This window comes from Pollicipes pollicipes, unplaced genomic scaffold (assembly GCF_011947565.3).
Source record: "Pollicipes pollicipes isolate AB1234 unplaced genomic scaffold, Ppol_2.1 Scaffold_3447;HRSCAF=4054_pilon_pilon_pilon, whole genome shotgun sequence".
NCBI lineage: Eukaryota > Metazoa > Arthropoda > Thecostraca > Pollicipedomorpha > Pollicipedidae > Pollicipes > Pollicipes pollicipes.
In genome coordinates, this window is record NW_023596297.1 from 4,989,323 (window position 1) to 5,013,024 (window position 23,702).

The 23,702-nt window shown below is 57.8% G+C and overlaps 1 protein-coding gene across 1 annotated transcript; it reads right to left on the reverse strand.

The window, feature by feature from the left end:
- Positions 1-470: 470 nt before the first annotated feature.
- Positions 471-21,904, reverse strand: LOC119091518 (flocculation protein FLO11). Its single transcript, XM_037214325.1, has 6 exons — positions 21,591-21,904; positions 8,145-8,206; positions 4,206-4,399; positions 1,922-3,342; positions 1,189-1,399; positions 471-875 (listed from the first exon to the last, which is right to left on the reverse strand). Exons 2-6 carry the CDS (start codon positions 8,161-8,163, stop codon positions 471-473), a joined length of 2,250 nt encoding a protein of 749 aa, XP_037070220.1. The 5' UTR covers positions 8,164-8,206; positions 21,591-21,904.
- Between the last annotated feature and the right edge of the window lie 1,798 nt (positions 21,905-23,702).

Below are 23,702 nucleotides of genomic sequence, written 5' to 3' on the forward strand. Positions count from 1 at the left end.
TCCGGTTCCTGGCTTGGTGCCTCTTCAGATGTCCTGCGCAATGAGCCGGTAAATGGCATAGTATTGGTGCCGAAATCATTACAACTTGCGGGTAAGCAAATGACTTCGAATACCGTACCCGTAGCCCGGGTAAAGAAGCAAAGCCAGGTACAAGTCCGCGCGCTGTATTCATTTACAAGCCCCCATCTGAGTTCACAACGACAATAGAGCTGACTAACTATTGCGAACGCTGCAGCAGGGCGGCGCGCCGTGATCACCCCTTCTGGCTGGAGCTTCCAGTCTCCTTTCTGGCACCTCCATCGGTCTCGCCGTGATGGCACAGCGAAGCCATCGTCGCGAGGCACCCGGAATCATGTGAGCGCTCCCATTTGTCTCCAAACAACGAACAAATGGCCTCGACTTTCCGGGGCCCACGCCACCCCGGACCCAAACGAACACTACGAAAGAGCGAGATTCCCCGCACCCACCCCTCACGTCCGCCGCGTCTTCCGACTCAGCGTCTGGAAGAGGTTGTCGGTCTCGTCGATGGCCTGCTGGTGCTCCAGCCGGAAGTCGCTGTCGTAGTACTCGTAGTCGTAGTCCGAGTCCGGGTCCTTGCGCGCGCTGCCCGGCGAGCTTGAGGCGAACAGAATGTCGGAGAGGCGCGCGTCAAGCAGGGGCGCGCGGGTGGTCGAGCGCACCACGCGGTTGAACGCGATCGGACTCGTGTTACGCGAGCGGCCCGTGCGCTCCGACGCCAGGCTGTTGACGTCGTTGAGACGGCGCGTCTGCGCGGCGATGGGCAGCGCCGAGCTCAGCTGCAGCTTTGGCCGCAGGAAAAAGCCGTTCTGCCGGCCCAGGCGCGACGCCTCCTTGTTGGTCGGCAGCGTGCTCGTCTCGCCGGCCGGCGTCGTCGTCGTCGTCGGCAGCGGCGTCGGCGTCGTTGTTGGCGCCTGTGTCGTGGTCGGTCGCCGGCTCGGCCTGCCGCGCACGCGGATCCGCTTTCGGATGACCAGCGGCGCGGCAGCGGTGGCCGGCGGCGCTGTCGGTCGTCGGCCTGCCGGCTGCCGTGGCGTCACAGTGGGCCGACGGAGCGGCGGCGCGACAGTGGTGCCGCGCGGCCGTGCCGGTACGAACCTCTGCCGGCCGCGGGACCCCGTGTCGATGGAGCGGTTGTTTGCCTCAGAGCTGGGGAAGCGCCGCGCCTGCGGTGCTTTCCTCCTCTTCCTTGTCCTCAGCGTTCTCCTCGGCGTCCTCCAGCAGGTTCAAGTCCTCCGAGAGCGCCGCTACCTCGGCGATGACGTCCTGCGGGCTGGGTGCTCGCGCTGGCTGTGACGGCCGGTTGGCGCGCCCGCGGCCGGCGCGCACGTACTGCACCGGCTTTAGGTCGCCGCCGGGCAAGCGAGGGTCGAAGCGGCGACTGCCTCGACCGCGAGGGCGTGACGGCCGCGGTGACGCCGGTGCTGTGTCAATCTCGTTGCTCAACTCTGCCGCTGACGCGGCGTCGACTTGGGAAGCGGCGGGACGAGGGCTGGTGCGGGCGGCAGGACGGGGGCTTCCACGGGCCACAGTTGGACGGGGGCTTCCACGGGCCACAGCTGGACGGGGGCTTCCACGGGCCACAGTTGGACGGGGGCCTCCCCGAGCTACGGTGGGGCGAGGGCCCCGAGCGACCGAAGGACGGGAGCTGCCAGGGGACGCGGTAGGACGGGGACTGGCTTCAGCCACCGCGGGACGGGAACTCGCAGCTGTCTGGGACGGGACGGCGCTGGGCGTCGCCGGGCTGGGGCTGACCGCGCCGCGTACAGTGGCCGGCGCGCGGTTCGTCTGGCCACGGCGTGCGCCGCCGCGCCGCCGCGAACCCCGCCGTCGGCCGACGGTGGTGCCGGTGGCGGCCGAGGCCGCAGCGGGGACAGGCGGCCGGCGACGGCGGAAGTTCGGCGCGCCGCCGCCAGATGGCCGCGGGCGGAACGTCGTGACGGCGCTGCCGTCGCCGGAGAGGCGTGTCGAGGGGCTGCGCGTGGGTACGGTGGCGCTGAACCGACCGCCAGGCGTCACTGTGGTCGCCACCGCGGCGCTGCCGGTGTCGTCGATGTAGTTAATGTCGTCATCGACGTAAACCACGTCGTCCTCACTGACAGTGACGTCTTGCAGGCGGTCCGCGTCGACGCTGTTGAGCCGGAAGGTGTTGCGGCCGCGGCCGCGTGGGCGCGGCCCGCCACCGGACGCCGCAGGCTGCGGCAGCACGTTCGCTCCGAAGAAGCGGCCTGCCACGGGGCTGACAGTGCGCGCCGGCTCATCCGGCCGAGGGGTCGTTCCGCGCACAAACGGCGCTACCGACGACACGGCCACAGCGCGCTGCGGTGTCGGCGTCACAGGCTGCGCGCTGGGGGGCCGCGCCGTGACGGGCGCCGTCGTTTGCGCCGCCGGCGGCGAGCTCGGCTGGAAGGCGACCTCGCTCCCCTGCGTCGAGCCGGCCTGCGTCGGCGGAGGCACGCGGGGTAATGAGACCACCGAGCTCGCGCGGCTGTCAACGGCTGTGCCGAAGGAGAAGGAGCCGCCACTGCCGAAGGCGAAGCTGGACTGTGGTACGCTGGTGAAGCCGAACGGGAACGTGCCCGTGGTAGTGAATACGGGCCTCGGCGTGCTGAAGGAGACACCGGCGCTGGGCGTAGCGGCTGCGGACGGTGTGAAGGCAGCCGGGCGGGGCGACGTGGGCGCCGGCCGGCTGGCCGTGGTGCGGCTGGTAACAACCCGTGCCGGCGCCCCCGGCGTGCCAGCGAACGAGAATGGTCGCTGCGAGGATGACGAGGCGCCTCGGGCGGCGGCGGGCGGCGCCGACGGCGTCTGGCGGGAGGGCGCTGTTGTTCCCGGAGACGCCGCGAAGGTGCTCTGGTCGCGGAAGCTGGCACCGGCCGCCGAGGACAGCGAGGGCCGCGGTGTGGTGGCCGCCGTGGTCTGGTCGAACCGCCGCGGGGCCTTGTTGGCGGTGAAGCTGGCGGCCGGGACGCGTGTCACCGGAGCCTGCGTCACCGGAGCCTGCGTCACCGGCCGGCGCGTCACCGGGGCTCTGGAGGGCAGCACCTGCTGACCGCCGACGGAGCGCCCGCCGCCGCCGCCGCCGATCAGGCGTCCGATGCCGCCCAGCTCTGGCTGGTAGTCGTAGTCGTCTAGCGGCGGCAGGCTGTCCTCATCGAGCGCGTTGAACTCGACCTCCTCCTCGGCGCCTGTCTTGAAGATCTCGAAGTTGCGCGCGTACAGCACGGTGGCGCGGTCGCAGCTGACTTGAAACCAGCTGGCGCAGATCAGGTGTTGCTGGTCGAATACGGTGTTGTTCGGGCAGAGGAAGCGAAAGCTGGTGCGCTGGAAATGGGCGGACGCAGCGTGAGACAAGTGACGTCATCAGAGGATTTTAGAAAAGTTCCGCTTCGCTCCGTAATGCATGAGGTCGATGCAACAGACGTATATTTGATCATTGCTTGCGTGAGCGGCTGCCTTTACACATTGTTGACAAGCTAACGAAGTCGATGCAATAGGTCATGGTTCGGAACAACGATGGTGCATCACATGGTCATTAACTCGACATAGATCTGTTAACGGCACCCGTAGTGAGTCTCATTGTCTATTGTGAGGAAACAAATGATAGTGTTTTGATGATTCCCAACAACGTTTATGCTTGCACCCTGGCTTATATCCGAACCGGCGCTGTATCTTGCGCTTGATTCTGTATTCCGTATCTTGCCTAAAGGAATTGCAGCAGAATTCCAACATTCATATTTACGTTGCACTGCGTGTGCACCGTACGTAAGCTGATATATACACGGTTAGAAGCCACAGTCTCAGTATGTCCTCCGGTTGTCCTATTGTATACAGCGACATCGCTCATAACACACGCTATATAAAAATCTAGTCAGAAGCGAAAGGGAATGGTCACGCTGTCACGCTTTTTCAGAACCTCCCAGCTCCTGCGAGCCGAGCCAGGCTGTCGGCTGTAACGGCTCGCAGTGACTCAGTAATCAGCGTCGGCGCCCAGTGACCGGTCCCATGTCACTGTCCGGTCGGCGCGCCGTTCACTGTCCGCCGCGGTCGCCGGTTGCCGTTCCGTCACTGTCCGGTCCTGCCGTCGTCCGGTCCGGTCCGGTCCGGTCGGGCGGGCGGCGTGCGGCGGTCACGCGGCGCCGCGGGCGGTCCGGCCGCCAGCCGCGAGCGGCCGCCTGACCCCTGACCTGTGACGTGCCGCACACATGAAACATCTGGCAGCCGGCCTCCACGTCGGCGTAGTAGCCGCCCACCACGCGACCCTCGCACGTGAAGCTGGTGTCTGGCAGCGCGTCGTAGCTGTAGTTGGGCGGCGGCTGCTGGCCGCCGGTTAGCAGGGGTGCGCCGAGCACCAGCACCAGCACCAGAGCGGCGCAGGCCGCTGTAACACAGGCGACGGTTATCCTGCTGGCGGCACTGGCCCCCTCCCGTCATCAGGGCGGCGCAGGCCGCTGTAACACAGACTATGGTTATCCTCCCTGTAGGCGCTGGCTTCTCCTCTTCCTCAGAGCGACATAGCTGCTGTAAAACGGACATGCGCTAGTTCTATGACTAGTTCTATGACTAGGCAGGAACAACGGGTCGGGCAGGGTGACGTCAGAGGAGCGAGACGAAACCCTTCCCTGCGGGCCGGGCGGTCGCCGTCGCTTTAGTCAGCGTCGCTGAACGGTCGACCTTCCTGATGCACTTGGAATGCAGGAAATTGTCCTTTATTTGAAAGGTGATCTTGGCCCATGCCCCGGCAGTAGAGGTTCCGCAGCGCGGACGTGTTGCCCCAGTGAGTTGATTTAGTGCATGCTGCAAGCTGGACGTTGGTGATTTCAAAGCATGGCTGATTCGATTCCGTTCACCGTGTTAATTTGGCTGTTAGTGCTTACGCTGCGGAATTCTTCCCATCAAAACATGAGTTGCGTGGACATATTTGTGATGCATGTCACTCATCGACGAGATAAGATAAGAGATACAATATCCAGCATGACTGCAAATGTGTCGAAAGCGTAGCTGACCTGTGGCTAATGCTCGTAGCATGTTTTTGTGCAGATCCAGTACACGAAAAAAGCGTAACACTTCGAACAAACTTAAGGGAACAACCTATGCTATTTTCATTATTTTTTCAATTTGATCCGAACCCTTTGAATGGATGAATTTCTGGGATCAGCGCTCACGCTAACAATGCCTGTTGTGTGAGCCCTGAACCCCACCACCCGATCGCGCAATTCCAGGCAACGGCAGAATTTGGTGGCGAAAGCTTAACATGCCGCAATGGTCGGCACGGTCCGTCCTGCCTCTGACGTGAACTGACCTTTATCGCGACCGCCGCCACCGGCCGCAGGCCATACCTGTCGAGGGCAAATAGCGAGCGCCCTAAAGCGACTCGAACCTACCCTGCCGCTGGCGGGTGGAGCGGAAGACAGGCGCTCTAACCAACTGAGCCACCTGAACGGAGTTCGCAGCAGATCACCACGCATATGAATACAATTCTGGCTTGGTCGACGGGTGCGCTCCCACTGACCCTTCTCGGCCACGATCAAACGTGAACTGTGAAGTGTGTCGGGCGTTCATAATGAACGGTTGCCACACATGCGAGGCACTGACTAATAAATTAGCATCAAAACGGCACTGCAAACGGCTTTGAAGCCAAAGGTCAGAGAGATTTGGAAATATCAGCATGGTCCATCAAAGCTGAAATTCTTCAACCGAGCCGATCGAAGCTGGAATAGCTCGGCTGGTAATCTGACGCCTTTGTGACGAGAGGAAGGCAAATATGAGAATGGCGATACAACGACATGACCAATAACGATTCGTTGGACATCGGAGGCAAATCGGAAGAACCTAGATCTCCCTTGACAAGGAACAACAGGACTAGGACGGAGGCCCCGATCCGACCAGATATTTTATCTCACAGACAGCCGAGGTACTTAGTCAGCGCCAAACAACGCGCCTACGGTCGCACCGGGACTCGATAAAATGTCATCCGATGCGGTTGTTTTGCTTCTGAATGGCCGACGGCTGGAGTGGTGGCCCTCTCCAGATCTTTTCCAGGCCATCCCCAGAGGAGGTGTCGGACTATCGAAGGGACGATTGAGTCTTTACTGGGAGCCGGGAGCTTGAACCATCCCAAGAGGCAGTTCAGTGGAGACATCAGTGAGCAGGTGGGCAGCCTCGGGCCACTGCCAGTGACATTCAAATCAGACCCAGCCCATCATTACCAGGCCTATCTTCCCTCACCGCAAGACCCACAGAGAACCGAACAGGTGGCTGGGCATGCCTTTATGCTAAGCAGGGCGCAAATACACGATGCCCCGCAGCCCCCGTCACAGACATTCGTCCTTGGTCGACAGACTCACCATCAATTAGAGACAGTGTTCGCGCCTTGCTGCCACACTCAGAGTCATATGCCCCCGCCCCCCCCCCCCCCCTCTTTTCGCAACGTGCCTGGGCTTGGCGGTGACTGGAAGATCACGGGCCTGGCAGACGGCGGCCGGCTCTAATGGACGACCGCGGCCGCGCGCTTTACCTCCGGCGAGAGAGGCGCGCACACAAAGCCGTGTTGAAACGACAATTGCCCCTTGACCTTTCCAATCTGTGAGCACACTGGAACTCGAATAATTATTTTCGTAGCGGCCGGCGCGCGCGATGGGCGGTGATGAAACCGTGACATCGCCTGTTTGTACGTGATATCGCGCCGCTGTACGAGGTTGCCTCTCCTGTCCGCAGCTGCGCATGAATTCCGCGCCGTCGCGAGACCGACGCGATCGCGACGAGGGTGACGCGGTCGCGGGGGGGGGGGGGGGGCAACGCAGTCACGGGTGACACGTTCGCGGCGGGTTCGCTACGGCGGCCACCCGGCCGGCGGGGGGGGGGGCGGGCGTAGATGGCGCCCCCGTTCGGTGTCGACACGCCGGCCCTGCCCGCCGCCTGCGCCGCGGGGCGATCGCGATCTGTGCCGCCGCTCCGCCGCGTCGGGTCACCCAGCGAATTAACCCCGTGTCGTGACCGGCCGTCCCCCGGACCAGAGGGCGAGCGGCGGGCGTCGTGCCGTCGGCCGTGGCCCGCCCCGGCCCCGCCCGGCCCGCCTCTCATTGTGAGCGCCGCTCGGGGACAGGCCCGAGGTGCCGCCGCCGCAGGGCAGGTGAGGCCGCGCTGGAACCGCGGGCTGTCGGATTCGGTACGGGTCGGGCGTCGGACGCATGCCTTTACCGCGCTTGGTTCTGCTTTGATGGACGGAGATAGCGCGCGCGGTTACAATGGCCGCACGCTCTAGCGGTCCACAGAAACACACAGATCTTTGGCGGTCAGACCGTGTCAAGGAATTCCGGCACTGTGGCCAATGGAGAGGCCCAGCGCAGCGTTTGCACCAATGAACATTGAGCAGTAACAACCAGTCTGGTCCCTGGGCCGTACAACAATGACCTTAAACCTACATTAGCACCATAGACAGTGAGTGTGCCATTGCGATCGCGGTAAGTGTGCTGCGACAGCCGCCGATCAAATAGAAAAGTCTTTAGATTCCTACCGCACGTGCGGTGCGTAAATATCCGTATGCTTGCCGCGTCCGCTGTATGTGACTATTAAGGAGGGAAACATTTCACAATAGGTAGACATAGGGTCAGTTAGAGGCATTACGCACATGAAAATGATGAGATTTGATGGGTCTGCCTCAAGCTAATCAAGTTTGCCGATTATGCCAATTTCCACGTGATTTTGTTCACGTATGCTTGGGTGTCCCAGCAGCTTTTGCAGCATAGACAATATTCAACAAGTTACTTACACATTCTATTATCACATACTTTTCTGTAGATGCCCTTATATTGTAGGCAAACCCTTTGGCGAGACCAAATAAAAGCCTCACACAGCGACAATAGACAAATAAGGGTGACAAACATAGCACAGGCCTGAAATTTGGGGAGAGGGAGCACAGGAATGGGAAATGTTTGAATAGTTGATTTCTAGGTATGATAGCTGGGCTTCACTTTCAGGCCAATAATGCTTTGTTTTGTAGACGGAACGTTACCTTCCGAGATGCCTGTTGTGACACTCATGCTAAATCCATTCCACACCAGCGGAATGGATTCATGATCCTATGATCGAAGGTGTTCTCATTTCGACAAGCGGTTTTCACTAACCAGGTCTCTGCGTAGCCATCGCACTCTTGTCTGGAGTTTATTGTCAGCCGATCCCTCTCGAGCTGAAAAGAAGGGACAATTAATTACGGAGAACCGAGCCGCGGCAGAACCGATCGTCGGACACCCATCCAGCGGCAGCGGTAATAATTAGCTGCAGCAGCCTTGGGCACGGTTCGCACGAAGCCCCGTTCCGCTGATGACTGGTGGTAGTCGATGAAGCTGGTGGAGGTCGCCTGTAAGGATGCACCCACGTCACGCTTGCCCTAGAAACGGGCCGTGCGAGCTGGCCATGCCTGTCGCGAGCCTCATCTTGTCGAGATCCAAAAGAAGGGAACTGTGGGGAGCGGGTCTTAGCGATAGGGGAGGGGTTGTAATGTCGGGAGGAGATGTGGGTCAGTCTTAACGTCACCATGACGTCCCGTGCGCCACAGCTGGGGAGGAAAGGAAAAGAGGGGCAGTTGCGAACGCGAGTATGAGCGCAGCTCAAGGCCGCTTGCCAGGCGGTTTATGGTTCCCACATATGCAGCTCGTTTTGGCAATCCGTGCCCGAAGATCTAGGGCGGTCCTAAATAACCCACGCTGTTGCACCCGCGCAATACCAAAAAGCACAACATCCGCACCCATCCGCGGCATCAGATGGTAGCCAACCAATGTCCTCAGTCGCGTCTTCTTTAATCCAAGCTTCGCGCTATCCAGTAAAGCGGCGTTGCAGCGTCGGGTATTTGTTGTACAACATTATCTAACGCGGAACGGTCACCACAAGCTTTCATCCCCTCGTAATGGCCGATGTTGGCCGACGTCGCATGAGGCATTCGCCGTGTTGGTCCCGTCTTGTGTCTCCGTGCGAGATAAACTGGAGGCGGGAGATGCTAAGCTGGACGGTATGGAAATCGCCTGCTCCATGAACCAAAGCGCCCCGCTGAGCGGTCCGGGAGGAGGAAAAGAAGGGTCGGTGCCGGCAAAAACTGCCGGCCGGCCTGCCGTCTGCACAATACCGCATTGTTCGCCCGGCTCCGCCACGACCGAGTAACACCGCACAGTAATTACAGTCGTGGGATCCCATTGCGGCGCGACCGGCTAAAGTGGCGCAAAACGCGACGCGATCGTCGCGGCGGCGAAAGGTGCGCGCCGCGACGCAGACGAAGGAAACGGTCGCGTCGCGGCAATTGACTGGTTTGAGAAGTGGAATAGGCGATTACGGGATTGGAAGGCGCACAGTGAAGAAAAGAAGAAATCAGTCTCTTACACAAGGCTATCGCTTGCATTGCGCGAGATCGCGGTGAATCGAATGGAGCACACCTGTGGGCGATTTGGGGTAGCATACGAAGCAGCGTGGGGGGAATAGCTGCAGTGGGTACAGCATATTTAGGCGCTGCATGCGGTCTGTAAACTGCCGACTGATACAATTAGCGTGCAGTCACGGTGTGCAGCATCTGAAACAGCATGGGTCAGCTCAGATCGATGAAGCATCCACTGTCGGATGCTGTTATTGTCAGATACACTTTGCTAGTTTTCATCGCAGCAACCACAACGTCGCTGTTCCCACCAGCAGGCTGGTGAGTGTAGAGCTTCACAAGAATATAACACCAGTATGCACGTGGGCCGAACGGGGGCGGCCGTCGTTCTCACGCACCACCAACGACATTTCAACACATCCTGCCCCCATGGGCGAAGAGGCGACCCAAACTCCGGACGTAGCTCACGCGGTCAGCGACGGTGACTAGACACCCTAGAGACTTGCATGCATTACAGCAGAAACACCGCTGCCCTCCCGGGGACAGCCGCCCGTTCGCCGCGGTTCTGTTCTGAAGACCGGGCGCTCCCCGCCTTCGTGACGCTGGCTGCTACTGCACTCACGCGCCCCCGTCAATTGTCACCGTCACGGCGTCAATGTCACGCCTCCGGTGATCAGCTGGCGCCCCTGACCGTGTGTCGGGTCGGCCGGCAGCAGCGGCGGCGGGGCGCGGCCGGCCGGGTCGGGTCAGCACCCCTGACCGCTGGCCGACCCGCTGGCAGCGTTACCTCACCGGCCGACCATTCTAACGCAAACACGGCTTTGTCTCAGCGTCGGCCGGCGCCGACGGCACTTTCACCGTGCGTTTCCGCGGTTTCTTGCTAAATACCGGCGGCCGAGCGCCGCGCGGGTGATCCTCGGCCGCGGGCTGCCGCGGCCTTGACCCCTGACCCGGCAACGGATCGCTCATCTGCGCGCGGTCCCTCCGGCTGGCGGCCGCTCCGGGTGTGATTACTGTGCGCCGGACGGCTCCGCAGTGATCCATCAGACGGCATGGACGGCTCGTGCCCCGGTCTGTTGTTACTGGCGGCAGCAGGTGTCTTGGCTGGCATTAGGTTGCGAGAGTTCGACGAAATTGACTAGCTCTTTACTGCTGGAGTATCATTTGTGGCTTGGTATTTCCCTTCTAAGTGATCGTAATTGAAAAATTGGCTATGCTGATCGCAGGGACAATTTCCCTACTTCAAATCATAAGATATTATTGCGCAACGTGGCGAAACAGATTTCACAAATTTTTGTGCGGAGATATTGCCAACTCGTCTCCCAGCGATTCTCAGCGAATGACACCGGCCCAGAGTTGAGGACGACTGGAGAACCGCAAAGCTGTGATTGACCTCAATGAAGTTCGCTCTGGGTTTGAAAGGTCGGGAATCTTAGGCGTCTTGCCGAGAGTTATCATGATAATTTACGAATGCAGCGTGTGTCGATCAAGATCGGTCACCTGCAGTTGATAGAAAGCATTTTCCATAGGCCCATCAGGCCGGCATTCAAAACATAAAATAACGAGCTCACTGACGGTGAATCATCTGGCCTATCAGCGCCAGATGGCAGACAAGCCTACCAGACGCGGAATCAGAACTGCCATAATCCTGACTGCTGGCGCACCCAACTTCATCTTTGGGGTGGGGGAGGGCGGTAGCATAAAAGTCCTAAACTAACCGTTGTTTTCATCGCTTACACGGGACGTTTAACACAGTACTTGTTATTGTTTACATGAAGAAAAGTCATTAAGTTCTGTGACCTGATAGGGTCGGCTGCGATACAGCGGAACCGGCTCCCTCCCCTCGGGGCACACGTCGGCGGCTCCAGCCCGGGCTCACCCTCCTCACCGCGGGCTTCGCAAACACCGGGCCATCCAAGGCCGCACAGCTTCAGCGCTCTCAGCTCCATCAACAGTACCCCGGGCAGGCCCGGTGACACCAGGAGCCGCGCGGGCGAGCGTCATTCTCGAAGTGCTGCCCGAAGACGCATCGGAGCATCTGAGGACTTGCCTAGGCTGGCTCTGTCCACGAGCCAGCGGCCGTCAGGCTGCCGTCGGCCGCCAGGCCCGTTCGGCCGTCAGAGCGGCGGTCCGTTCGCCGCTGTAGTCACGCCTTCCCCCCCCCCCTCCCCCTCCCCTCCCGTCCAGTCGGCACGCTAACCGACCGCAGCCCGAGCGGAGGCCTTGCACCCGTGACCCCGTCTGTCGCGCCGCCCCGCCGTGTGGGAGCGGACAGCGGTGCGCGCGCGCGACCTTCACCCCTCCCCTTACCACCACCTCCTCGGCGGCGCTGCCGAGCTGCGCACTGACGTCCGTGGCCCCTACCGATGACGTTGTTTGGACCGGCGGCGGCAGCGTGTTCCACTGCCGGGCTCGGGTCAGCCACGGGGGTCGACCGATCGCGATTGTTACAAGGGTGATGGTATCGGCCACCATTAAGCCATCGCGGGCGCGGGCCGCGGCGCGGCGGGTTCCCGTTGATTCCATTACGGCACATTGTGTGGACGCCTGGCGACTCGGGCGGAGATTATTAGCACGCGGCGGAGGGGGCGTCTGCGGATCCGGCCGCCGACGGCGCCGCGTCCATTCGGGGTGTTGATGGAGGCGCTGGTGGGCGTGATGTGTGATATATGGCAAAACCATTAACGGCACAGGTGTGCGAAGTATCCGGGAGTGGAAGATTGTGAGGAGATTAGGAGAGTGTTCCAGACGTGCTGGTTCACATGCTTCTGCATTACACGTAGCCCATTCGTATAAGGGGTTGGTTTGTTGCGGCTTGTACACGTGCAGTAGTGGCTGGGAACGTGCGAATGCCTGCATAGTGGATAGCCTAAATTGTCGTTTGCTTGCATGCTAACAATTTGTGTAGATTATAACGTTACAATCGTTATAATGAGACGCCTTGCGTTGTTTTACATCAGCTTTAATAAAGCTGTGTAATGTCACATTGACTCACCTTTAAACAGGGATGCGAGAGCGTGGGGGAGAGGGGCTGAGGCGCCCTCCAACTTTCTGCAAATGAGCATATTGACTATTTGAGCGTTGACTGGACACCAACTGTCCCCTTCCTCATCCTAGGAGTGTTTTCCTTGCTCCGTTGTCCCCACTGGACGTGTAAAAACAGCGTTTTCAACACCTCATGTTGTCTTATTGCAAATGCAACGCAAATCCTTTTCCGGAAACAGCGACCATTAGCTGTAGTGAGTTTGCAGTTGGATACAAGGCATGGTTGAAATGCAGTTTTAGAATAAAGCCCCGCGAAGATTTTGAAATGAAATTTACTTTTGGCGTCCCCGAGTGCAAGCGGTAGCCTTCAAGCTTCAAGCCTTCAAGTGGTAGCCTTCAAGCGGTACTCATCACTCCGGCTAATGGCATATTTTGCTTTTTTATAAATTGAAATTTTGTTTTCCTGTTGGACCTCGCCAAGTATGGTGAAATGTTATCGCAGTGAGCACCATCGGAGTGACACCAACGAATGCGTTCCGTCCGGCTGCCTCAGCCTAGGTCCCCGATCCTCATCACCACCTGGCGCGCCTCCGTAGCAGGGAGAGGGGGGGGGGGAGGGGAGTCTGTCGTCTCCTGTTGCCACGTCCAACAGGACCTCCCTGCATTCGTGTTGGTGTTGCCGGCCGCGCCGGTAGCCTGCTTCCCGGTTTTGTCGACGGCCCGTCCGCTGCCCGGTTTTGTCGACGGTCCATCCGCTGCCCGGTTCGCCAACGGCCCGTCCGCTACCCGGTTTTGTCGACGGCCCGCCCGCTGCCCGGTTTGCTAACGTCCCGCCCGCTGCCCGGTTTGCCAACGTCCCGTCCGCTGCCCGGTTTTGTCGACGGCCCGTCCGCTGCCCGGTTTTGTCGACGTCCCGTCCGCTGCACGGTTTCGTCGACGGCCCGCCCGCTGGCCGGTCTTGCCGACGGCCCGCCCGCTGGCCGGTCTTGCCGACGGCCCGCCGCCGTCCAGGCGCCCGCCGGTCGGGCCGGGCCGTACGCCGGGCGTGTCACGATCGCCGCGCGTTGGCCGGTAGCGCCGCGACGCTTTCTCTGGCCGCCGTCGACGCATCACGCCCGTTCTGGAGCCGGTGAGGAGGCGGCGACTCGGTCTGCCGCTCGGGCTTGGGGTCTGCCGCTGGACTACGCGGGTGATAGTGTGTTAGAGGCTGCACGCGAGGCGTGGTGCCGCTTTCGTCCTCACTGAATCAGGTAAAGCTGCACGGTATCCTGTGGGTTTTGTAGATGCCAGCGGAGAATGATACATCTTTTCAGGGTAAATTTATTCATTCAATTGAGGGAGGCTCTAGCCCGCCATCCCCCCCCCCCCGCCCCCGAAGCTAGGCTCCAGATCCCCCTCAAGTGGAGCAAGAAAGTGGGCCAAATGCGAAAGAAACCCGTCGGTCAATGTATTTTGGGGCAGTTTTTGCCCCTTTTTGGCGCTCAGCCTCCAACTTATGTCGCGAAACTGCGTCCCTGCTCACAAAAGAGTTCATTTCAGTTCTGTTAAAACGTATTGACGCGGATGTAGATAGGTAGTTTATTAACAATTGCTGCATATCGAAGTGCTGCACGACCAAACGATCTAGGCAACAGATACCTAACGATACCTACTTATCATACTGCAGCCTTCGAACATTGGTTCCTATCAGCCTTTAATAACTCGCGCAACAAAAACGCCACTGCATTTATGAGATCACAGGGTCATGTTAAATCATATCGAATTGCACGCTTTAAGCCCATACGCGGCCTTGATGTTGTTCAGCCCCAAATAACAGACCGTCTCAGATGCCCCGTGCTTACATAGTACGCAGGCCTTCTGCATCCCGTGACCTCTGCGAAGCCGGCACGCTGGCCTCAGATGAACAGATGAAACAAGCCGTAACATTGTTTGCTGCTGTTACATGGATCTGGGTGGCACACTGAGCCGGAAAATCTAAATTACTGCACCGCTCGTGGCAATTAGCGGCGCAAACAAGTCTCAGTTCCCGCTGTCGTGTTTTTCAGCTCGTGCTGGTTATCTGTACGTGTAATGAGCGCTACATAGACTAACCTCACTACGCGCTAAAATTAGTACACCATTGACCTGCGCCGCTGCAGCAGCTCCGGCTTCAGAAGCGTCCCACTGTTGCGATGTCCCACATTGAGTCGGTTTTTTCTGCGCGGCGCCATACTGGATCACGCGCTTGCTGCCGCACCGAGACGTCGGCTTATTAGCATAATCGGCCGGCTGGATAGAGACGGTGACCGTCAGCGCGCGCCCGGCGTGGCCGACACAGTCGCAGCGTCGGCCGCCGCCGGTGTCGGCAGGACTGAGGCCGGTCGCGGCGCCCGCTGCCTCTGCCCGGGGCGGCGCCAGTGTGGGAGCGACGTCCTCGGCCGCCGACGCCGCTCTACAGGGCTCCGCCGAGCGGATGTCATCACGAACGGTCGCCGTCAGCCCACACCCCGGGCGCCATCTGCCTCCAGCTGCCGCCACTGGCCTCCAACATCACCAGGGCGCCTTCCCTGTTCGTTAGTCCTTGCCCCCACCCTAAATTAGCCAGTAGAAGCAACAGCTGCGATAACGGTGGTCTGCAGCGTTCAAATGAGTGGAAAAGGCTGTGCAATGAGCACGCAAAATGTTGACAACAGGAGGAAATGTATGTCACAGGCTTCATGTTTGTGCAACGTGAATTTCCAGTTGCGGCTGGTCAGCGTCACCTGACCTCAGCGCAGGGGGAATGGGTTACTTACTAGCCATTAAGCCTGATAGCCCGTGACCCAGCGTTCAGCGCGTCTTTGCGATGTAAACGGGGTGGGGAGCAGAACGGGATGGCTTTTGAGCACTACAAGCAAGACCGGGTCCGTGTGGTGTCTGCCCCGCCCCCTCCACAGTGCCTCCGTCCACCGCGATGTTGCCGAAGTGGGTGGGTCGGGCGCGCCCGGACACCTACACCGGCAGAGTTCATCTCTCCGGTACTGGCACCTTGATGGCTGTCCTTTCTCTGGCGCCCCCGCCCACGGGAGTAGCTCGTCTCCGCCCCAGAGCGGCCGTCGACGGACCTCTGTGCCCAGCAGCGGGCCGGCAGCCGCCTCAGCGGTCACAAACAACCTCATCCGCGGCGCAGCGGCGCAGTGGCGGCGGCGGCGGCGCAAACAGTGGGCAAACATCCCCCCCCCCTTGTTACCCCTGACGTATCGCGCCGCGGCGGCGGCCGCTGCTAATGGCGCGCTTAGCGACGGCCCGACGGCAGGGGCGCGGGTCACAGGTCACGCGGCTGGTCATGACCCATTTCACGCAGCGGCTTGCATCAGAGCGCGCCGCAAGAGACGGTGCCCCGCCGGCTACCGGGCGACGGCTGCGCGCCGAGACGACGCAGCGTGCCGAGCCGGCGTGCCCGCGCCGAGCGCGATGGGCAGAGTCGTACATCTCGCGCGCGACCGGTGGGCCCGAACAGTGATGGTGACGTACGACCGGCGGATCGGGCGCGAGCGCTGCGGAACGAGCGGCTGAGCCTGGGACCGGCGGGCGTCCGAGGAAGCGAGCTGTTCTGCCGTGACGACAGAGCAGATGCAACGGGTGACGTAATGTCGACACACGGCACCTGACAGAGATGCCGGAGCGGGACGTGTAGTGCATGTGGGCTGGTTTGTTTCGACTGCGTTGAAGCGGGCGTGAACCGGTGGCCGTCGAGGGGCGAGGTCCTGGCCCGTCTACATTAGCACGCGGCTCACACATTGGTGACCGCAGGTTGTATGCGTCACCGAAGCACAACTTCATCTTCTCCGACGCTGACGTTCCACCGAGCCGACAAGAGAAGATGGAACCCGCTGCAAGGCGGGCCTGTCGGGTCCGCTAACGCATCTGCTGAAGAAGCACGAACGGAAGCTCATGCAAAAGCGGGGACATGATCGGTCGGCAATGAGTGTACTGATAGGAGATTGCACGCCACACACATGGCAATTCAATGGGGTTTTGGAAAACATGATTTTTACACATAGCGCCTACGGTCATATTGAAGGATGCCTACCACCAGGCGATCTGGCCCGACAGCCGTTTCAGTCAGCAGCTGAACTGAAAAAACTTGCTCCCAGCTGACGTCGATCAGGTGGAGGAGCGTTCTTATTGGCCCATCACTGTCAGCATGGGTTGACTTCGCCCGGCCGCCACCTCTGCGCATGCGCGGCGAAGTGCCGGCTGCCGGCTCCAAGTGACTGGCACATGAGTTACACGGGACCGGAGTGGGGAGGCGAGAGAAAGCCCGGCGCGCTTGCATGCCGCTCGCAGATGCCTCCGACGAGTGCCGACGCCGGCCCATGGGGTCCCGGTGTTCACGGGCCGGGTGAAAGGAGCCGAGCGTCTTCCACCCCATCAGGCGGTAATCACAGACAATTTGCTTGGCAGGGTGGTCTCCGCGGGTATTCCGTTTACGGGATTTGTGAGCATCGTTGGGGTGGAGCCTGCAGTAAATATAGTCGGCGCCGTGGGACTCCGAGGTGGGGCCCCGTGCCGAAAACAGCGAGCGAGAAAGTGGGAAGGCAGGTAAATATATCAGCCCGGGCCGTAGAGGGCCTCGAGTCAATTAAAAAGCGCGGCGAGCACGTTCGTATGTTATCGCGCGCTTCCTCTGCGTAAAACGTTCGAACATGCAACACAAAAAGTTTGAAGAAGTAATTACTGCCTACTGTCCTCATAGCATATTGATTGCTTCTTAACATACAAAGCAAGGATTTCCAGAAAATTGTAAATTGACTTTGAATTTCTGCCACGGTTAAAGGTTTTCACTTTGCTATGCATAAGACTGTTTTTGAACGCTCCGTTGTGAAACGCGTACCTTCTTATGATTATACAGCCAGGTTTCAAGACGGATGCTACATGCAATGTCATTACCCTCAGAATCGCGGTGAGGATAAACCGGTCACGAACTTCTGACCTGCATGGTTCCTCCACATCATTTTCAAGTCATAAAGCCACACTTACGTGCGATGTAACATGTCCAACATTGATGGCTTATATCGTCCACGCCGTAAAACCAAGATTTAAAACTATGTAATGGAGGTATTTTGGCATTTTGGATGAGCACCAACAAAATTATAAGCCTTGGTTGTTGTAATGATAAAGACAACATCGCTGCCATCTACTAGTAAGAGACTCATCCCATCGACGTCATCATTCTAACAAGCAACTGAACGGCAAATGTACCAGACAGTGCTCATGCAGATTAAAGTTGTTTGAGTTGCTAACCGAGACCGTTTTCGTAGGTACTGTACAAAAATAACCGCCAAGACCATCCTGTAGATTTTAACAAGTTTTCCAAACGAACAGCACGAGACAACGATTGGTTGGTACGTAAACAATGTATTATCCATGCACCCGCGTACCTATCCATGTTGGTTATTGTTTCTATCACCGGGAAACCCTGGTACAACATGTATTCTAGAGGAGTGAGGTATACCACATAAATCACGCTCCCCCCATAACTTAAATGTGCCATGCAATAGCAACTAATGTCCGTGCATGACACGGTCCACCTTCCAAATGCATTACCGCTGTCTGAGCGTATACCTTTGCAGATGGCTAAAGGTTCGACGCATGACTACTCCAGATGAAGATGTCGGCTCTCGCCTTGCCGCTGGGCACAGCGTACATCCCTGTCCGAGCCTGCGGGGCCGGAGGTCGCTCCCTCTCTCACGCTCGTTACACGCATGAGCGTGACGTCACACCTTCAAGCGACGCAACACAGCCAGCTGACGCCCGTCAGCGGGGACGGCACGCTCCCGGGCCGGTTCACACGCCTCTGGCGGTGGCGCGGCGCTGCGCTCTGACCTGCAGCGTGCAACGAGGCACGGGACGGTCCGCCCCCCCCCCCCCCCTTCCCCCGGGCCCAGGCGTCACAGAGCCGACGCTGTGCGCTCGCCCGGTGCTGAATAGCACTGCGCTCCTTGGCGCGCGATGTACGGATAGCGGGCCTCCGCCGTGCTGCCCAGGGTCAGAGGGCGGCTCTCCGTGGTGCAGCGGCGTGTTTTGAAGGCTGCTTGCGTTCGAGATCCGAAGCTCGCGTAGCGGACGGAGGGAGACGTACCCACAACCCGCCCGCAGGCGGGAGGATCCGGGCACATGGCCTCGGGGCGGGGAGCAGCGTCCGATCGGAGCAGAGTGCGCGGGGCCAACAAGGGCGAGGCCGGTCGCAATTGGCTGGGGTGACTTGATGACGTAATATCCACATCGACGGACCGTGGCACCTCCCATGGCAGGAGCGCATGCGATTCGTGTCTATGATGTCGATGTTCCGCTGGTTGATCTTCGATTCACTGTCGTATAGCCACATTTACACTGTCATGAGGTTGGTTTAATGAACTTTAATTGCAAAGAAAGTTCATCTATTAAGTGTTCCCGATCTGGAACTGTTCGGCCGGAACGAACTGGCGCTCACTGGCCCAGATACGCGCGTGCCCGCACGGCATGGTCATCCGAGGGGGATGTGCATAGCTCTCTTGTTGGCAGCCCCGAGCAAGCGGCGCTGGGGTCGGGCAGTTTCTCTGGTCACCGGCATGTGGGATGAACCGGACCGGCCCGGCCAGCGGCAGACAGGTAGAGCGGGCGGAGAGCCCGACATTAGCACCTCCGCGATCAGAGCAAGGCACCGGCAGAACCTAGCTAGTACGTCATGATTCCGTACATGGAAAAATCAGTGAGCACTGTGAAGGACAGGAGCCGCCTTTCAGGCTCATATGTGTATGTATTGCGATACCCCATGCAATCCATGGGAACGGGGTGCTGCCAGCGCGCCGGCGGTGCCCCAGGACGATGCAGCGGCACGGCGCGTGCGCCGTTGGACGGCAGCGTCGCGCCGAGAGATCAGCTGATCAGCGGCAGCCGCTGGTTAGTCCAGCGCCTGGCGAGTGATGAGCGGGGGCGCTCAAGTGGGCCGGTTTTTACGCCGATCGCGGCCACCGGGCGGCGGCAGCGGTGGCGGGCCGACCGAACAGCGCTCGCGCCGGAAGCAGAGGCTGCGGTTGGCCGCCGGACACCGGCGCTGATCTGATAGGTGTTGACAGCTCTCGAGGCCGCCGATAGTTGATGCCATCAGTTTTTGCGGGGCTTCAGGTTATCATGTCGTTCTTTTTGCCACACATTTTTTGAGCCAGCTTTTCTGCGATGCGCCCTTTGCCGAGCACATCCCGGGAGACGCTTGTTAGAGCTGCACGACCTTAGCATTTCATTATGATTATATCGAGTGTTCAATTTCTGAGCATGCTTTTTCAGGACATCCCTTGATTAATTGCAGTTCGGTTGCATTGCCTATGGCATGACGCATGATCGGCCGGATGGTGGCAGCAAGGGTGCATACACGGTGGTAAGTAAATGTGGCAAGATTATAACAACGACCCAGGTTTTTGGTCGGTTACCAGTCTGTTACGTCCAATGGAAAAAGATACGATGCTACGTAAAACTATTACAGTTCACGGAGCATTTCAGCCTTTACAGTTCACGGAGCACGGAGCAAGACGATTCCAAGGAAAATATTCCGCAACACGAAGAAGCTCATACTGCAAGCATGTTGCGTGAGTGGCTTCCCGAACACATGTACTTTTGGAATGGTTGAGCCATCCAAGGTGGTACTTAATCTTAGCCGGATGCGTAGAGTTTCTGTATTTTTTACTGATTCGCATCGCATCCTTTTGTAAGCCGCGTCTCTCCGCTCCAGTATGTCTGCAAGGTTATCACTTGAAGATGGGCTATGCCGGACGGGACTGACGCATTGTGCTGCTTGGAATTATGACAACGTTTTATTTCAAAGCGTTGTGGCTGAAGAAACGGCCCCACATTGCAGATTTGTAGCATTTTGATGTATATTTCCACCTAGAGCTAGTGGAATACAAAAACACCTTTGGTAGACTTGAACGTTTTACGTGGGTTGAAATTCTCAAAAACTAAAAGTGTTAACATAGAATACAGTGGAGTTGACTTCCGACTCAGCTAATACTCCCTTTTGCCAAGAGTTTGCTCTTTGCGCTGTAATAGTTTTGGAAAGTTTTGGTCTTAACGCGAGTCCAATGGAAGGCGAGCATTACCTATTTGCATTTAAAAGAGTGACAGTAGTTGTCCTTTATCGTTATCGTAGAAGGCAAAATTCAGAAGCTACGATATTTCATGGGATGGATCGGGACTGTGGAGCTACTTTTCAGAATGGTAGTTGGATGTCCCTTGTATGCGAAATTCTAGGACACGTTTTGAGAAGCCTTTAATCCATTTAATGTATGTGTTGCGTTTGCAGAAATCACACCGAATTTCTAGCAAACTTGCCTGCTTGCTATGCTCTGTTATTATTTAGAATATTTACACTTTGGCGCCGAGTTTCTCTCCGTGGTCCTTAAGCTGTGCATTGTTCAGTCAACAGTGAGAGCTGTTTACGAATACGGAAGCAAGCTGTGGGTTTCGCCCGAGTTGCTGAGGGTCCATCCGGCACTATGGCCCGCATGTAAACCGTTCCACGTGCGTACTTTGTGCGATCTGTAGGCTGTCTCGAAAACTTGCAGGGGACGTCCGGGATGCCCTGTCAGTAATTACGTGACGTAGCTAGTGCTTTGTCACTGAAACGACCCCTTAGTGCTAGCCTTAGGCCATACGACACTAAAACAGAACAAATGGACAACAGCAAAATCACATGCGCAGAGCAAGCACTCCACCAACGGACCATAGCCCCTGGAGAAACGGAGCACATGACGATGGGAAAGAAAACAGCAATCGAATTGTCTGGTATCGTGGGAAAACATGTCACATGGTGTGCGAGAGCATCAAGTTTTCCAGTGAACGGCTGACATCCCAGGAACGCAAAGAAATGGTTGGTGATTGGTCTCCACCAATACCATTTGGTTTCTGACATGTCAGATGTGAAATGAAGAACGGCTTTTGTAAGGCACGCAGTTAGCTGAAAATTTTGGAATAGATGGTGTGCTTGGTTAACTGGAAGAATGAAGCCATACATTCATTATGTTACAGATTGTTGATGCTGTTACGTGGACATCCTGGCTTATGCCGAGGACTTGCACCTTTCCGATACAGGCCCGGAAATGTTTTGAGCACCTAGCGCGTGCTCAAAACGTATGCAACTCCGTCGTCGTGCCGCAAGCGTTTCGCTACATGAATCGAGCGGGCTTGTTTAGGCCAGCCGGCGCGTTTGCTTGGCCCGCGCGGAGCTCACCTTCAGTCGAGCGCTGTGTCTCGGGTCAGCTCGGGGCGGCAGCGGCGGCGGCGGTTCCTCTGCGGCAGGTCGGCCGGGACGCGTCGCGTTCGTCTCCTCTCCTCTCGAGGGATCAGCTGGCGGCCAGAGCGTCGGCGCCGGCGCACGCGCCACTACTGCCGTCCGTCGCATCCGAGCGCGCGCTGCTCGCTCAGGGGTGAAAGTGGCTCCGGCCGAGGTCAAGGTCCAGCCCCGGGCGCAGTGACATTTGACCTGGGATGACACGGCCGCCGCGGCCCCCGCTGACGTGACGGGAGCGGACACGCCCGCCACACGAAACTTGCATGGTAAGCGTGCCGAGCGGCGTCATGAGCGGCGTCACGGGCGCGTGTCTCTATAAATATTTCCGCGAAGCAGTTTCGGCTCAGGTTATGGGTTACCTGAGCTTGGAAGTGGTGACTGTGTGACATTTTCGGGAAATTACAGATGCACTGGGATACGCTTAAGACAATGTCGTAGCGGTGTCATAGCATCGTGAGATAGGCGGTGAGCAACAGTGAAGTGTTTTTGGCGCTCAGACAATGTTCATTCGTATGGCTATGTCGGAGACAAACTTCTCTGTCGCGTGTGATCGCATCATCGCCTACATCTACATGTGTGCTTTACGTTGCCAACGGATTATTTAACATCTGAAGGCTACAGCTTTTACGTTTCTTGGCCCTTCCGGGTTATGACGATAATCACGAGGAAATACTGGATAGTGGGTATTCGGAAAAGGGGCATTAGTGGACAAATAAAGCTCCTTCATTTGGAAAACGAACACATGTAGGTAATATCGTGTAGATATGTGGATTCAGGTTGTCCACTGCTCTGAGAAGGCTTCAGTCCCAAACGCACACACATTGAGCATCATAACAAATGGCAGCCTCATCCAATGTTCATATTCGAGCAAGCAATGTGCTTAAATTCACAAATACGAAAATGCTCAGTCTCTCGATCTCTACATGAGTTACCGACAGTCTACAAGGCACGGTACAAAGGTGGCGAACGTTTTGTTGACGTGTTCCTCAGCTTAACTGTTAGGATATTTGGAGAAGCGCTAGCACGTTTGCTGTGCCACCGGTGTTCTTCAGTTTGGTCATAACGCAACACGGCGGAGGCCCCACACGCTACACCCGTCTTAACGTCAGTCTCAAACGGCATGGAGCTGGTAAAAGACTCAGCTGCCAGTTTCAGAATCACACATCCGTTAAGCTTGTGGATAGTTTGACTCAACACGTACCCATTCGCACGGCGATTAACACAGGCAATGCTGAGTCAAGCTCTTTACAACGGTTAAGCTATTCACTGGTTTTCTGGGCCAGGCTCTAATGAACTAATTCCGGTTGGCATTGCAATCTATTATGCCACAAAAAAAAACATGAGAGACAGATTCCCTTCGGTGCACAGAAGTGTCATAAGCTTTGTGGATCGATGCTTGAATTTACATCGCGGATGATGGGCAGTATTTTTTGTGTTATTGGGCAAAAGCAGCCAGTCATGGTCAAAACACGCAGCTGCGCTGACATAACCTTACAAGACTGCGGGGTTTATCTACACGAGCGGAGTATATTTCTCATTGTTATTATTGACAATGATATTTGCGATGAAGATTTCTGCAATGCGGGCAACAACCTTTTCTAACGACGACTGGAGAAGCCGTTTTGTGGAGGCCACAAAAAGTTTTGTAAAAAGTGAACTACCGTCCTTGCCTGTCGCCACAGACCATTCAGTTATTGATAGACAAATAATTCTGTATGACCTGATCTCGCGGCCTGAGCTGCGCTTTGAAGACATCGCTGCTACCAATCACAGGTGCAGGAGCTTCACAGCAGGCGGGGGTCCAGCGACCTGTCAACTTAGCACAACCTGACATTAGCTCCTCTAGTGGCATGCAGTAATGCTTGGAATTTAGCCATATTCATGTGGTTTTCTGTCTTGCCACACCATGTGACCGCTATGGTGATTAAGGTCGCCACACCATGTGGCTGCTGTGGTCATCAGCGTCGTCCCACCATGTGGCTGCTATGGTCACTAGGGTTGCCACACCATGTGGCTGCTGTGGTCACTAGGGTTGCCACACCATGTGGCTGC

Bases quoted from the DNA above. Each gene is read 5' to 3' on its own strand.
- LOC119091518 (XM_037214325.1), bottom strand. The intron at 1,400-1,921 runs GCCGAACTTCCG...CGGTCGAGGCAG, and splicing joins CGGCCATCTGGCGGCGGCGC to TCGCCGCTTCGACCCTCGCT. The intron at 876-1,188 runs GCAGGCGCGGCG...CCGGCCGGCGAG, and splicing joins AGGAAGAGGAGGAAAGCACC to ACGAGCACGCTGCCGACCAA.